General features: G+C 37.6%; 1 protein-coding gene across 1 annotated transcript in view; it reads left to right on the forward strand.

Moving 5' to 3' along the window:
* NELL2 (neural EGFL like 2) overlaps window positions 1–15453 on the forward strand; it is a 628280-nt gene that overhangs the window by 592772 nt on the left and 20055 nt on the right. The window contains exon 17 of the mRNA XM_007937919.2: window positions 11490–11630. Coding sequence (XP_007936110.1) covers window positions 11490–11630 — 141 coding nt within the window. The remainder of the gene's footprint in view (window positions 1–11489; window positions 11631–15453) is intronic.

The raw sequence follows: 15453 nt of genomic DNA on the forward strand, positions 1-15453 counted from the left end.
TAACTACAAAGTATTTTCCCTCTTTTTGGTTGGTAATTGTCCTCATTTGCTAATTGATGTCTCTGGTTCCCTGTTGACAATCTTGTAGGCTTATTCTACTTTGGATATGTCCATACCTGTGGTTTCTGCATTATGCTATCCTGTATATTAATGGTCGGTTGTTATTTGCTATTTTTGGTTCTCTGTTCAAAGGACTCCCTTTAGTATCTCTTATAAGGGTGGTCTGGTTTTAACAAATTCTCTTCATTTCTGCTTATCTGGAAATCTCCTGATTTCACCATCATATTTGAGGGACAATTTTGCTGTGTATATACTTCTTGGTTGGAATTTTTTCTCTTTCAGGGTTTTATGTATACCATCCCATTGTCTTCTCACTTGCATGGTTTCTGCTTAGAAATCAGAGCTTATTCTTACTGGTTGTCCTTTGTAAGTAGCTTTTTGTTTTTCCCATGCTACTTTCAGGATTCTTTCTTTGTCTTTGGTTTTGATGAGTTTGATGATAATGTGTCTTGGTGATTTTCTTTTGGTGTCTCTCCTGTTTGAGGTTCGTTGGCCTTCCTGACTGGATATATTCTTATCTTTCATTGTATCAGGGAAATTCTCCTCCAGCAAATCTTGGACAATTTTCTCAGTAGTTTTATTTTTCTCTTCCTGTTCTGGAATTTCAATAACAGGTAAGTTATTCCTTCTGATGGCATCCCACATGAATTTTAGGCTTTCTTCATTTTGTTTTGATCTTTTTTTTTCTGACTGATCCCATTCCAAAGAAGTACTCAGGTATTTATCTTCCATGTCATTAATTCTGTCTTCCATTGTATCAATTCTACTCCTTTGCCCTTTCAATGTGTTATCTATTTCTGACAATTTAGTATTAATCTTCTAGATTTCTATCTGTATGTTTAGAATCATTTCTAATTTTTCATTTATTTTATCATTTTGTTCTTGTATTTTCTTCCACAACTCTTCTAGGATTATCTCTGTGTTTTCTTTGGTCCATCTCTCAATCTTTTGAAGATACCCAAATAAAATTCTTTTTAATTCCTTATCAGAGAGTTCCAATGCTGCTTCTTCCTCAGGGATGTGTTCTGAGTTTGTATCCTGTTCCTTGTTTCTACCACTTTATCTTGCTTCTTTGTGTGGACTGTGATGGTCTGTTGTCTTGGAGACAGTGTGGTGTTGTTGTATTTAGATCTCTGCTAACTGTTTGTGAAGAGCAGCTAAGGGTGAGTCAGGCTCTTCTTGTTGATTGTTTATTGTTGGCCCATTGGTGCAGAGGGAAGTGGTGGCTCTCACTCAGTAAGTGAAGCTGCAGTAGATGTGGGTGTAGTTATATCATATGAGGACTGTTGTGTCTTCCACCTAGTTAGACAAAAATAACAATTGAATAACCATCAAAAAGTAAAAGCAAATAGTCAAAAACTACACCATGTAATCACACTGGAACAGTAGCCAAAAGAAAAAAGTGAAAAAGAATAATAATAAAAAAAAAATATCTGCAGAGAGGGCAATAAAGGAAAAAAAGTAGAGGAGAATAATGAAGATAAAAAATGGGCAAAACACAAAGAAAACAAGGCATGAGGTTCACCACAAGAAAGAAAAAAAATGCAACCAGGAACAGGGAAAAGAAAAAAGCTAGAAAAAAGCTGAAAACTAGAACCTGGGAGGGGAAGAATAAGAATAATAGTAAAAAAGGACAAAAGTAATAATAATTATAGTAGTTTTAAAACAGATAAAAACAAACAAAAAAAAAAAAAAAAAACAGAAAAAAGAAGAAAAAAAGTCAGGGCAAGGTGGGGCAGGGTGCCTAGGCTACATCTAAGTACACAGACTGGGATGAAATTCCTGCCAGCCCAGAAGGTGGGTGGGAGTGAGGGATGGCCACACCTCCATTCACCAAGAGGGTGTGGGGTATAAGAGTAACAAGGGGAATGTCGCACCTTTCCAGTCGTCCACATCCAGAATGTCTTTGCAGATCCCAGCAAATGGAGTCTGTTCTTAAGTCCCTGATCTAGGAGAGTGCTGTCGCTTTAAATATCCAGAATAGTCAAACCGCTTGTAAACATTCAAAATGGCTTTGCCCCCCGGAAAGGCAAAAATCCACAACTCAGCCCGCCTTCCTTTTCACTGCTTCCCCTTTTATTCACCAGCTACCAGAGCAGTCCTCCATGCAGTCCCTGGCTAGCAGAGCTGATTTTTAGGTTAATTCTTAGGTCCTACCACCACTCAGCAATATCCAAGCTGCCTGTGCCGTCAGGATCTCTGCCAGACCGCAGCTCTCTCTGTCACCTTTTTTGGTGTTTTCCTGCAAATTCTGCTAGTTGGAGTTTAGTCCACTTCTATATCCTTCCTTTCAAGGCCATGAGGTTCAGAATTATCTTCTGTATCTGTGTTAATTGGTTCCCCTTTTCTTTGTTGAAGAGGGTCTGTGCGGTCTTTCTGCCTATTCCGCCATCTTACCAGAACTCTCATACTATATTTTGTGGTCTTTTCTTCCTTTCCTTTTTTTTTTTTTAATGATCTTTTGCTTTCTACATGTATGATATTCTTGATGTCATCCCACAATTCATCTGGTTTTCAGTAATTGGTATTCATTGTATCAAATCTATTCTTCAGATGGTCTCTAAGTTAAGGTGGAATATAATAAAGTTCATATTTTGGCTCTCATGGACTTGTTTGAATTGTCTTTACCTTCAGCATGAATTTTGCATATTAGCAATTGATGATTTGTCCTACAGTCCCCTCCTGGCCTTGTTTTGGTTGAAGATATTGAGCTTCTCCATCACCTCTTTCCACAGATGCAGTTGATCTGGCTCCTGTATTTTCCATAAGAAAAAGGTCTACATGTATAGCCACTGTATATATTGTTGAAAAAGGGTATTTGTAATGAATAAGTCACTGATCTTGCAAAATTCTGTCATGCAATCTCCCACAACATCCAAGATGCCAAGAGAGACTCTGAAACTTGCTCTTGAAGAGAGAGTAGCTAAAGTAAATGGAAGAAATGACAAGATGAAAGTGCTGAACCAAAAATTTCAAAGAGCAGCTTGAGAAGACAAAGTCAATTATTATAATGAAATGTACAAAGACCTAGAGTTAGAAACCAAAAGGGAAAAACACTCTTGGCATTTCTCAAGCTGAAAGAACTGAAGAAAAAATTCAAGCCTTGAATTGCAATAATGAAAGATTCTATGGGCAAAATGTTGGACAGGAAGCATCAAAAGATGAAAGGAATACACAGAGTCACTGTACAAAAAAAAATGGTCAATGTTCAGATATTTTAGGAGATAGTATATGAAGAAGAAGCAATGGCATTAAAAGAAGAGATCAAAGTATCACTGAATGAATTGGTGAAAAACAGGCTCCAGAAATTAATGAAATACACATTAAGATGTTTCAACAAATGAGTCCCATGCTGGGGGCACTTATCTATGCCAAGAAATTTGGAATTCAGCTACCTGGCCAACTAGCTGGGAGTGATCAATATTTGTACCCATTCCAAAGAAAGATGACCCAACAGTTTGTGGAAATTATTAAACAATATTAATATCACATCCAAGTAGAATTTTGCTGAAGATAATTTAAAAATACTTGTTGTTGTTGTTGTTGTGTGCCGTCGAGTCGCCCAGACTCATAGCGACCCCTCCTTGGGTTTCCGAGGCAATATCACTACGGAAGTAGGATTGCCCAACCTTCCTTCCGAGGAGTGGCTGGTGGGTTTGAACCACCAGCTGTCTTACAGCATTATATTTACAGGGAACTTCCAGAAATGCAAGCTGGAATCAGAAGAGGATGCAGAACAAGGGATGTCATCACTTATGTCAGATGGATCTTGTCTGAAGGCAAAAAATACCAGGAATATGTTTACTTGTGTTTTATTGACTATGCAAAAGCATTTGACTTTGTGGATAATAACAAACTATGGATAATGTTGAGAAGAATTGGAATTCCAGAGCACTTAATTGTGCTCATAAGGAACCTGTACATAGACCAGGAGGCTGTCATTCATACTGAACAAGGGGCTATTTCATGGTTTAAAATCAGGAAGGATGTGTGTCAGTATCGTATCCTTTCTCCATACTTATTCACTCTATATGCTGAGCAAATAATCTGAGAAGCTGGATTATATGAAGAAGAACACAGCATCAGGATTGGAGGAAGTCCCTCCCATTAATAATCTGCAATATGCAGATGACACAACCTTGCTTGCTGAAAGTGAAGATGACGTGAAGCATTTACTGATGAAGATTAAAGACTACAGTCTGCAGTGTGGATTACACCTAACATAAAGAGAGCAAAAATGTTTACAAGTGGACCAATAAACAGCATCACAATAAATGGAGAAAAGATTGAAGTTGTCCAAGATTTTATATTACTTGGTTCTACAATCAATACCAATGGAAGCAGCAGCCAAGAAATCAGATGACACATTGCACTGGGGAACTCTGCTGCAAAAGACCTCTTTAAAGTGCTGAAGAACAAGCATGCCTCTTTGAAGACTAAGGTATGCCTAATCCAAGCCAAAAAGCAGCTTGAGAGACAAAGTCAATTATTATAATGAAATGTGCAAAGAGTTGGAGTTAGAAAACCAAACGGGAAGAGCACACTCAGCATTTCTCAAGCTGAAAGAACTGAGGAAAAAGTTTAAGCCTCAAATTGCAATATTGAAAGACTCCATGGGCAATACATTGAATGATGCAGGAAACATCAAGAGAATGGATGGAATACACAGAGTCACTATATCGAAAGAATTGGTAGATGATCATCCATTTCAGGAGGTGGCATATGATCAAGAACCAATGGTTTTGAAGGAAGAAGTTAAAGCTGCACTGAATGAATTGGCAAAAAATAAGGCTTTGGGAATTGACGGAATACCCATTGAAATGTTTCAACAAACGGATGCCCCTCTGGAGGCATTCACTTGGCTATGCCAAGAGATTTGGAAGACAGCTACCTGGCCAACTGACTAGAAGAGATCCATATTTGTACCCATTCCAAAGAAAGGTGACTCCACAGAATGTGGAAATTATTAAACAATATAACATGCAAGTTAAATCTTACTGAAGATAATTCAAAAACGATAATTCAAAAATGGTTGCAACAGTATATTGACAGAGAACTTGCAGAAATACAAGCTGGATTCAGAAGGGGACATGGAGTGAGTGATATCATAGCTGATGTCAGATAGATCTTGGCTAAAAGCAAAGAATACCAGAAAGATGTTTACTTGTGTTTTATTGACTATGCAAAGGCATTAGATTGTGTGCATTAAAACAAATTATGAATAACATTAAGAAGAATGAGAATTCCAGAACACTTCATTGTACTCATGAAGAACCTGTACATAGACCAGGAGGCTGTCATTCGAACACAGCAAGGCGATACTGCATGTTTTAAAATCAGGAAGAGAGTGCATCAGTGTTATATCCTTCCACTATATTCATTCAGTCTGTATGTTGAGCAAATAATCTGAGAAGCTGGACTACATGAAGAAGAACATGGCATCAGGATTGGAGGAAGGCTCATTAACAACCTGCAATACACAGATGACTCAACCTTGCTTGCTGAAAGTGAGGATGACTTAGAGCACTTACTGATAAAAATTAAAGACTGCAGTCTACAGTATGATTACATCTCAACATAAAGAAAACAAAAAGCCTCACAACTCGACCAATAAGCCGCATCACAATAGATGGAGAAAAAATTAAACTTGTAAAGACTTCATATTACTTGGTTCTACAATCAACACCAATGGAAGCAGCAGTCAAGACATCAAAAGACGTATTGCATTGGGCAAATCCACTGCAAAAGACCTCTTTCAAGCTCTAAAGAGCAAAGATATCTCCTTGAAAACCAGGATGTGCCTAACCCAAGCCATGGTATTTTCTATCACCTCATAGAGCTGGACAATGAATAAGAAAGATCAAAAAAGAGTTGATGCTTTTGAGTTGTAGTACTGGCAAAGAATATTGAAAGTACCATGGATTGCCAGAAGAACAAACAAATCTGTCCTGGAAGAAGTGTAGTCAGAATGCTCCTTGGAAGCAAGAATGGTCAGACTTCACCTCAGGTACTTGGTCATTTTTTCAGAAGGAACCATTCCCTGGAAAAGGTTATCATGCTATGACTGAGAGCTGACTGGATGGCACCTAACAGCAGCAAATACTGTACTTTCTATCTAAGAAGTTTACTATATACAGCACTGTATGCTTGAACTTGTAGGCATCAGTATACAGTCTCATGTGTCATATATCTCTTGAATTTTGCAGTGTTATCTCTCTGTTTAATTTTCTCTCAAAAGTATTCCCATGTACTGCATCATGACTCACATATACAACAAAATCAGTGCTGGTGATAGTAGCAGAAAGAGGTAAAGGAGACACATGAGTTTGGAAGTGAAACAAAAGATTATTAAGCAACACAAAGGTGGAAAATCAGTGAAAGCTATTGCTTGCAATTTAGGCATGTCACACTCAACAATCACAATGATCCTCAGAAACAAGGAGAAAATTCTCCAAGCTGTTAAAGGATTGGCTCTGCTAAAAGTTATTAAGCTAAGGATGATGAGAGAGGGATCTGTATTCAATATGGAGAAATTGTTATTTCATGGATTGAGGACCGAACAAAAAAGTGAATCCCTCCCAGTATATTGACAGTCACTGCTAAGGCATGAAGCTTGTTTGAGATCTTCTTAAAAACAGCAAGACTGGACTACAATATGGTGTTCACACAATGCCCAAATCATATATCATCCTATTTCACAGATCATATTGTGCTGTTCAGTGATGTGTGACTGTATTTTTATTCAATTTGGAAAATAATTTGTTCAAACTTGATATAAAAATATAAACCAAACCCACTGCCATCAAGTCAATTCTAACTCATAGTGACCCTAATAGGGTTTCCAAGGCTGTAATCTGAAACAGACTGCCTCATTTTTCTCCCACAGAGCAGCTGGTGGGTTTATACCACCAACTTTCTGTTTTACAGCTGAATGCCTTAACCACTGTGCCACCAAAGTTCCTCAGACGTGATATGGTAATTCTTTAATAGAGTAAAATGATATTTTTCTCCCTGAGGCCTGATGTTTTCTGTGTAACTAACTCAATTACATAATGTCAAATTTGGTTCTAATTTTGAAAGTGCCCAAAACATAATTGTATGAACTCTGTTTTGTTTTTTATTTTTCACTGTTTTCTGTTATTATACAATATATGAGCATTTATATGTTTTAACTTATTTTGATGTTCAAATGTGTGTCTAAAAAATATACTAAATTCACAACTTATGAATCAAATTCCAATTTTTCATTTACTACGTACTTACTGAATAACTAAAATCATACCTACCATCAAGTAGCTTACAGATGAGGCTGCTTTATTAGATACTTAGCTTTAATTAGAGCCTTGAGCCAAACAGTGTTTTACAATATCTTCTGGTATAAAGTGTGGACTGTGGCAATTTAACCACATCTACATTTTTAATGATTCTAACCAAAGCAGAAAAGTTTACATAACAAATCAAAATTAGCTTGAAATAAAAATGCAAAATGAACTACTATACATTATTTAGCAAATTTTTCTTCCCTATTCTAACTGGAAGGAGCTCTGGTGGTGCTGTGGTTAAGGCTTTGGGTTGTTAACCAAAAAGTTGGTGTTAGAACCCACCAGCCTCCCTGAAAGAGAAAGATGAGGCTGTCTGCTTCCATAAAGATTTACAACCTTGGAAATCCTATGGGGCAGTTCTGCTTTGTCCTATAGGGTCACTAAGAGCCAGAATCAACTCGGTCAGTGGGTTTTGGTTTGATATCCTAAATGGCAGCAAGTATATAATCTTGAGCCATGGCATATATGTTTATATATATATGTATATACTTATATCTTTAATTAATTGAATTATATTTTAGATGAACTAAAGCTTTTCATAACATTTACTCAGCAAATCCCTTTGTGACTAATTGCCCCTTATTTTATATTGATGTTTTCAAACCTTTATTCACTTCTGTACCACCTTCATTATTTTTATCATATTCACAAATCATTTGTATCAGTATATACTTAATATTATTTCTGAAATTCCTCTTGCCTTTTAAATTTAAATAAAGTTTTACTGAAATATTATTAGTCTCACTTGCTATGAATGGATATAATTAAGAAAAATAAATATGTTGTTATGTAGCATTAAAGTATTTTCCCATTATGACCTAAGTATCATAACACCAGTGGCAGATATATCACACTTTGGGAAACATTGTCTGTATAATTGTAAGTTCAGATTTTCAGAAATTTAATTTTCTTAAAACAAATATAGTTTAAATAGATGATAAACTCAGTAAGAGCCAAGATTGCATCTTTCTTGTACTGGTTGGTATCCTCAGCACTTAGTACCTAACATATAGCAGCTAGTCATAAATATTGAATGATAAATGAATGAACGAAGGATACATGTTCATTCTCTAAAATGCCCCCATTACTAGTAATAATGTAACAATAATAAAATAGTACTCAAATTTTATATGAAAATACAAGAGGGCAGGCATGCTTTGGTATCCCAATCTTCAAAACACTAAGTAATATAATGCACAACATTTCTATTAAATTTAAGTAAATAAGTATGTTTTTAGATCAAGAGAGGTTGTTATAATATAAACAAAGAGAGATGGGGATAAAGCAGTATAGGCGTGCACCTGGTGACTGGAAAGGAGTGACAGCAGAGAAAAGCAAGTATGCATATATGTCATGAGGTCTGAGATAACCCTAGTACTGTGTTAAGGCAGGAAGAAAAGACCAAACTGAAGGCTAAATATACATGCAGAAAGTTGCTTCAGTGAACAAAGTTCTGTTTTACTAATAGCGACTTCTAATCATCAATCCTACCAGCCACTCCTCGGAAGGAAGGTTGGGCAATCCTACTTCCGTAGTGATACTGCCTCGGAAACCCAAGGAGGGGTCGCTATGAGTCGGGGCCGACTCGACGGCACATAACAACAACAACAACAATCATCAATCCTAAAGACGAAATTCTTCTGAAATGAGAGACTCTAAACATCCTTTTCATGATCTTTTGCTAATAAAACTTACCTTGAAAGCTTAAATCCCAACTTGTTTTGTTTTTCATGCACTTAAGTAATGACATAATTTTTTACATCATTTAGGTTAGAAGAAAAGATTGTAGAAAGCTGAAATGAGGGTAGAATTCTAGACCCATTTATGATTGGAGGTTAATCAATTAGGAGATACTGAAGTACCAAGAGGCTGTTTCATAAAACTTATGGGGCCATCATAAATGGAAGCAGCCCACATCAGCTATGCATCAGGATGTCAGTGGTTAGCGGTTTCACCACCAACAATTATTTTGACAGTAGGAATTAGTGACAGTTTGTTGTTGTTGTTATGTGCCGTTGAGTCGGCCCCGACTCATAGCGACTGCTCCTTGGGTTTCCGAGGCAGTATCACTACGGAAGTAGGATTGCCCAACCTTCCTTCCGAGGAGTGGCTGGTGGGTTTGAACCGCCAGCGTTCTGGGTAGCAGTCAAGTGCTTTAGCCACTATGCTACCAGAGCTCCCTTAGTGACAGTAGGAACTGACTTTTGAGAAAAGGAACCATAGAGGCAAAGCCATTTATAGTACAGAAATAAAATGTTGCAATGACACAAACTATTTATCTTTCAATCTGTTCTCTAATCTTTTCAATCTGTTCTCTAATCTAAGAGGACATTTTGCATACTGTTTGGAACAATAGCTTAATTTTCTGATGCTTTTTTTTAAAGCTTATTTAACCTTTTATTCATTATTTTCTTTCAAAATTGAACATCAGAAGAGAGGAAATTTAAAAGATAAAAGAAATACATGCTTCTGAGTACTTGAAGTCAGATGAGACTAAAATAGGAAGGGAGTGAATTCTGTCAAGTTGGAGTACGCTGTCTAAGGGGAAGGATTCTATTAAGCAGGTGGCCTTACCTTCATTGTCATGAGGGACTTTACCATGTCTGGTCACTGCAGCAGAGGATATGACCCATGTGAGAGGAGTATATATAAGAAGGGCTTTGGCAGGAGAAATCTTCAGTCATGACATGGGACTCTCAGGATTAGAAGTGGTGCAGGTAGAATTTTTTGGCAGTCTCAATAGTACTATGCCACTGGATAATTTAGTAGGGTCTGAGTCAAATGCCAAAGCCCCCAGAAACCAAGGAAATATACGAGAAGTGGACACTTTGTAAGGCAACTCCAGGGAATACTGTGCCCTCTGTGAGCTCAGTAAGGGACTTGCATGAAGTTGCATATTTCCACCATGCATTTCCCCCATCCCCCTCGACCCCCCAAAAAAAAGTGCTCACTGCATTTGGAAAAGGAGCTCTGGTAGTGTAGTGCCTAAGGCACTTGACTGCTAACCAGAAGGCTGGCGGTTCAAACCCACCAGCCAATCCTTGGAAGGAAGGTTGGGCAATCTACTTCCATGATGATACTGCCTTGGAAACCCAAGGAGGGTTCGCTATGAATCAGGTCTGACTTGATGGCACTTAACAACAACACACTTGGAAAGAGTAAGGAGCTTCAAAATATCTGAGAGTCAAAATACATAGATCTTTTATATAGATATGTTACCAATTTCAGTCTGGGTCTACTTATATGAAGGAGCACACTCTAAAAGTTAGACCACTGACTTTGTTTAAATTCCATGATTTTCTTTTGCTATGATTTTTTTTTCACATGTTTCATATACTGTCTACATGGGAAAACAATTTGTTTTGAGGATTGAATGAATTGATATATGCAAAACATTTTGAAATGACATAAATGGTATGTGTCCTTGAAAGAATAATGCATATCAATGAGCATGAATTCTGCTGCCATATGTTGGAGATGTTGTTACTAGTCAGTTTGAGCTAGGCTATGCTGATATAACAAAAAACCTAAAATTTCAGTGACTTAAAGCAGGAAAGTTCATATAATATATTCATCTCAGGTAGATGAGGAATGTCCTCCGTGTCATTTTCATTCAGGAACACAAGCTGGTAGTGTTCAGTCTTGGTGGTAATTGTGATGATGGGGGAAAGGAATATGTCAAATCACCTACTGCATCTTAAAGTCTCTGCAGAAAAGTGACAAAATTGTTCCTTATCAGCTTAAGCATGTCTACACCTAACTTGAAGAGACTTGGGAACTTCAGTCCTAGCTTGTGTCCAGAAGAACTGGAAATATTTGGTGACATAATAATGACTGTCACTGATTACTTTCTTTCCAATTTCTACAGTTCCATGACTTTTACAACAGAGACGTCTTTATTTCCCTTGTTACTCACACCACTATATTCTTCCTATACAGCTTTTAACAACTAAGTGGACTTTCTTGATTTTTTGTATTTTCTCAGTTTCAAGATTTTCTGGCATTAAAAATTTTGGTAAGCCTGCTTACAGAATTTCTAATTTCTGTGGGCAATTGTGTAACCTGTTTTTTTGTTTGTTTGTTTGTTTTGTTTTCTTTTGCAAACAGACATTGATGAATGCTCTGATGGCTTTGTTCAATGTGACAGCCGTGCTAATTGCATTAACCTGCCTGGATGGTACCACTGTGAGTGCAGAGATGGCTACCATGACAATGGGATGTTTTCACCAAATGGAGAATCCTGTGAAGGTCAGTAAAAGAAGACCTAGAACTCTTCTTTAACTTGAAGATTCTACAGTAAGATAGAAATGGTAGACATTCAACTAAATTTTTAAGTTATTGGAGACTTTTGTCTTAAGTTTACACAACAATGACTGGAAACATGTTAAAATCTAATTGTGTTTGCTAATTAAAGCAATTAGTTGATTTTTGGATAACTAAAATATGTGACATGAAACCAGTTATTTGTAGATATTTGCAGCCATTGAAAGTTTGTATTTTTAGAATGAATGAACCCATAAGATAACATAAATTTCAAACTTTATATGGTAGCATACAAAATATGTTCTACAAAAAAAGTAGAAAAAATAAGTAAGAAGTAGAATAGAGGTAAAATGAGGATAGAGGAAATATGACAATCATAAGACCAAGGATCATATACAGGCATACTTTGGAGATATTGCAAGCTCTGTTTCAGACCAGTGCAATAAAGCAAATATAGCAATAAAGTGAATCATACAAATTTTTTGGTTTCCAGTATATATGTGCAGTGTCATAAATTACATGGTATGGTTTTCTAGCCATAGTCTTTGTAACTCTCACCAGGTTACAGGGTGGGACCATGCAATTTAAACTCCTGATTGTTAAAGTCACCCACCTGGGGTATTTCTGTTGGAGCAGCTTGAAGTAATCTTCTGGGAAAGTTTGCACTCTCTCAGGTGTGTAGAACATTAATTTGGTTGGTTTTACCCCTCTGCCAGGCTCAGAATGAGCCTACCTATAGGCAGAAGAAATGTGATTACTAGCTGAGAGGGATGCACTACTGAGAGAGAAACCTGGCTGACAGACAGATGCCTGGTTGAGAGACGGTGGCAGTGGAACCAAAAGGCATGAGACAGAATGGCAGGCTTACCTGGCCCACAGAGGCAGAGGCCAGGCTGAGAGGCCAAGGACCAGAGAGGTGTGTCTAAGGGCACAGCAGAGGGGAGGCTGCCCTGATTGAAGAACTGTATCCTGAGTGTGTTCCTGAACTTGAATTGTAACCTGTTGCCTCCATAACAAACCCCGTAATTGTGGGTTCTGTGTGGTCAATGCAGCTAATTATTGAACCTAGAAACGAGGTGGTGGGTGCCGTGGGAGGGATGGTTGATGTCAAGCTTGGTAAGAAGGCTAGAGGGTGGCAGCATGTGTGGCCTCATGGGAACAGGCCTTGGGCTGCTGATGGTGATTCTTTCTTCCTCTAGTGAAATTAGAGGAGATCAGAAAATGCTGCATCCATGCCCCTTTAACAATATGAAAATTAAGTTTACACTATACTGTAGTCTATTAAGTGTACAATAGTATTATGAAAAAGTTTGAAATCTTGTGAGAATTACCAAAATATAACACACAGGCACAAAGTGAGCACGTGCTGTTGGGAAAATGGCACCAATATACTTCCTTGACCTAGGGTTGCCACAAACCTCCAGTTTGTAAAAAATGCAGCATCTGTGAAGTACAAAAAAGCAAAGCCCAACAAAATGATGTATGCCTGATCCACTACATGCTGTGTTGGGCTATTCCTAACATACTACTTTCCTGGCAAAGTAAGAGATGAATGCTGAATAGTAAGTAAAGAAAATATGGTCCCTGCTTTCAAAATGTTTTCAATCTAATAGGTGTAGAAAATTAAGTTAGATTATACTTAATTACTTGCTAATGATTTTAATGATTTTCAGTGAATTGACTATTAAACAACTTGATTCCTATATACTTTATTAAGGGGCAAGGTCTTAAGAAAGTAGAGAGAGTAAGCCTAGCCAAGTGAAGAATTGCCAGGGAAACCATCCACAATTGAAAGTTTGCCATCACAAGCCTTGGCACAGGAATGGAAAAACAAAACAAAGCTCATTATTTTTTCCATTTGTATTTACACCTTCATAGAGCAACAGTCTGAGAGAATAATGCCAGTAAGATGACACAGTCAAAGAAAACCTTTGAGAATGTATATAACCTAACAGTACTTGATAACCTAAGTGATAAGATGTCTTTTATCCTTGGGCCTCAAAGGGTTTTCACATGAGAAAAGTGAAATAGACTTGGTTGGTGGGTGCCAAGGCTCACAGTGTTTTGCCAGCAGCAGCAGCAGAGTTGGAACCACAACTCTAGACCCTGAGCAGAGACTTCCTCTGGATTTTCATATAAGAATGGGAATGTTTAGGGGCTAAAACCTGGCATTTGTAAATAACCTTAACTGTGGTCCAAGGGCTTGATCTTGCATTTTTGAATGTTGTAGATTGGGTATTTCAAGCCCTGTGAACAATGCCAGGAGCTACAGATTGCAGTTCATAAGGTAGATCAAATGTTGTGATTTTGCTCTTCCTAGGTAGGCTAGTTTGCCTGTATTTTATAGTGTTTTGTGGAAAAGAAGTCTTCAGGACTATTTTTTGGTGTTAAGATCATCTTTTTTGTTGTTGTTTTAACTATATACATAAAGAATATATATATAAGCTGCCTGTAAATCATTCAAATTATGCAGAAATATAAAGATTAAAATTGGAAATCTATCTTCATTTCATGTCCCCCTCTCCCTTCCACTTCTCTAGAGGTTTTAAAATTTGGTTGATAACCTGGCACACCTTTTTCTGTGCATCTAAATGTGAATAGAAAAAACACATAACTGCTGACTATCTTACTTTAAATTTATAACTTCACTGCAGGTCTTATCTAAATTCATGACCACATACCTCAAAAGAGTTATATTAGTTATCTATCAGTGCAGAATAAATTATCCCCAAACTTAGCAGGTGAAAACAGCAAAGATTTATTAACTCTCAGTTTTTGTGGTTCAGGAATCTGGGCCCAGCTTACAGGGTACCTTGGGATGAAGGCTTCCCTTGAGGTAGCAGTCTCATTTTGAAGATTTTGAAGGCTTGTCTGGGGTGGGAGTGCAAGGGACTGGGGGATCTGCTTCCAAGGTCACTCATGTGGCTATTGGCAGGCTGCAGCCCCTCAACATGTCAGCCTCTCCACAGGAATGCTTCTGGACAGGAACATCCCTCAGAGTAAGCCATCCAAGAGAAAGCAACAGCAAAAGTGGAAGCCTCAGTCTTCTTATAACCTGATATTGGATTTGACACTCAGTCACTTCTGCCATGTTCTTGTTAGAATTGTATCAGTAAGTCTAGCTAACAATCAAGGGGATGGGATTACACATGGGTGTGAATATTGCAAGGGAGGAATCATTGGGGGCCATCTGAGAGGCTATTTACCACAAAGGCCAACAGCACTACCCAGAATTCCTGCTTCCTTTCTCCAGTTCTTTCCCTTCCAGTCTCTGATACAACCATTTCATACCTTCTCCAATCTCCTAAAATCTTGGATATCATCTCCTTTCTCTTTTTCTTTGTTGATGGCTCTGTTTCTTATTTAACTGAGAAAATCAGAAACAGTCCTTAGAAAACTACTCCATGTCCACCTGTACTAGTCTGCTTGCATTTCTTTCTGTACTGCTGCTTTCCCTCCCTCCTGCTTTATTGGATGAGGTGCTGTGCATATATCAAAATCCAAACCCTCCATTGCACCTTGCATCCCCTCCTCTACTCGAGGACTTTGTTCTTGTATTACCTACTTTCTGTTTCATATTCTTAAATAGTTGTTGCATCACACATGTACACACAAGCTATAATAGCCCCCATATTTTAAATATTAAAAAATCAACAACAAAAATAACCTCCATTGACATCATCTGATTCTTCAAATATTTCTTCCTGCTTCTACTGCCCTTTAGAACTAACACTTGAAAAACTTCTATATTTGTAATTTCTGCTTTCTCACTTCCATTTACCTCTTAAAACACACCAGTGAGCCTTTA

This window comes from Orycteropus afer, unplaced genomic scaffold (genome assembly GCF_000298275.1).
Source record: "Orycteropus afer afer isolate SDZICR_OR568_19922 unplaced genomic scaffold, OryAfe1.0 scaffold00045, whole genome shotgun sequence".
NCBI lineage: Eukaryota > Metazoa > Chordata > Mammalia > Tubulidentata > Orycteropodidae > Orycteropus > Orycteropus afer.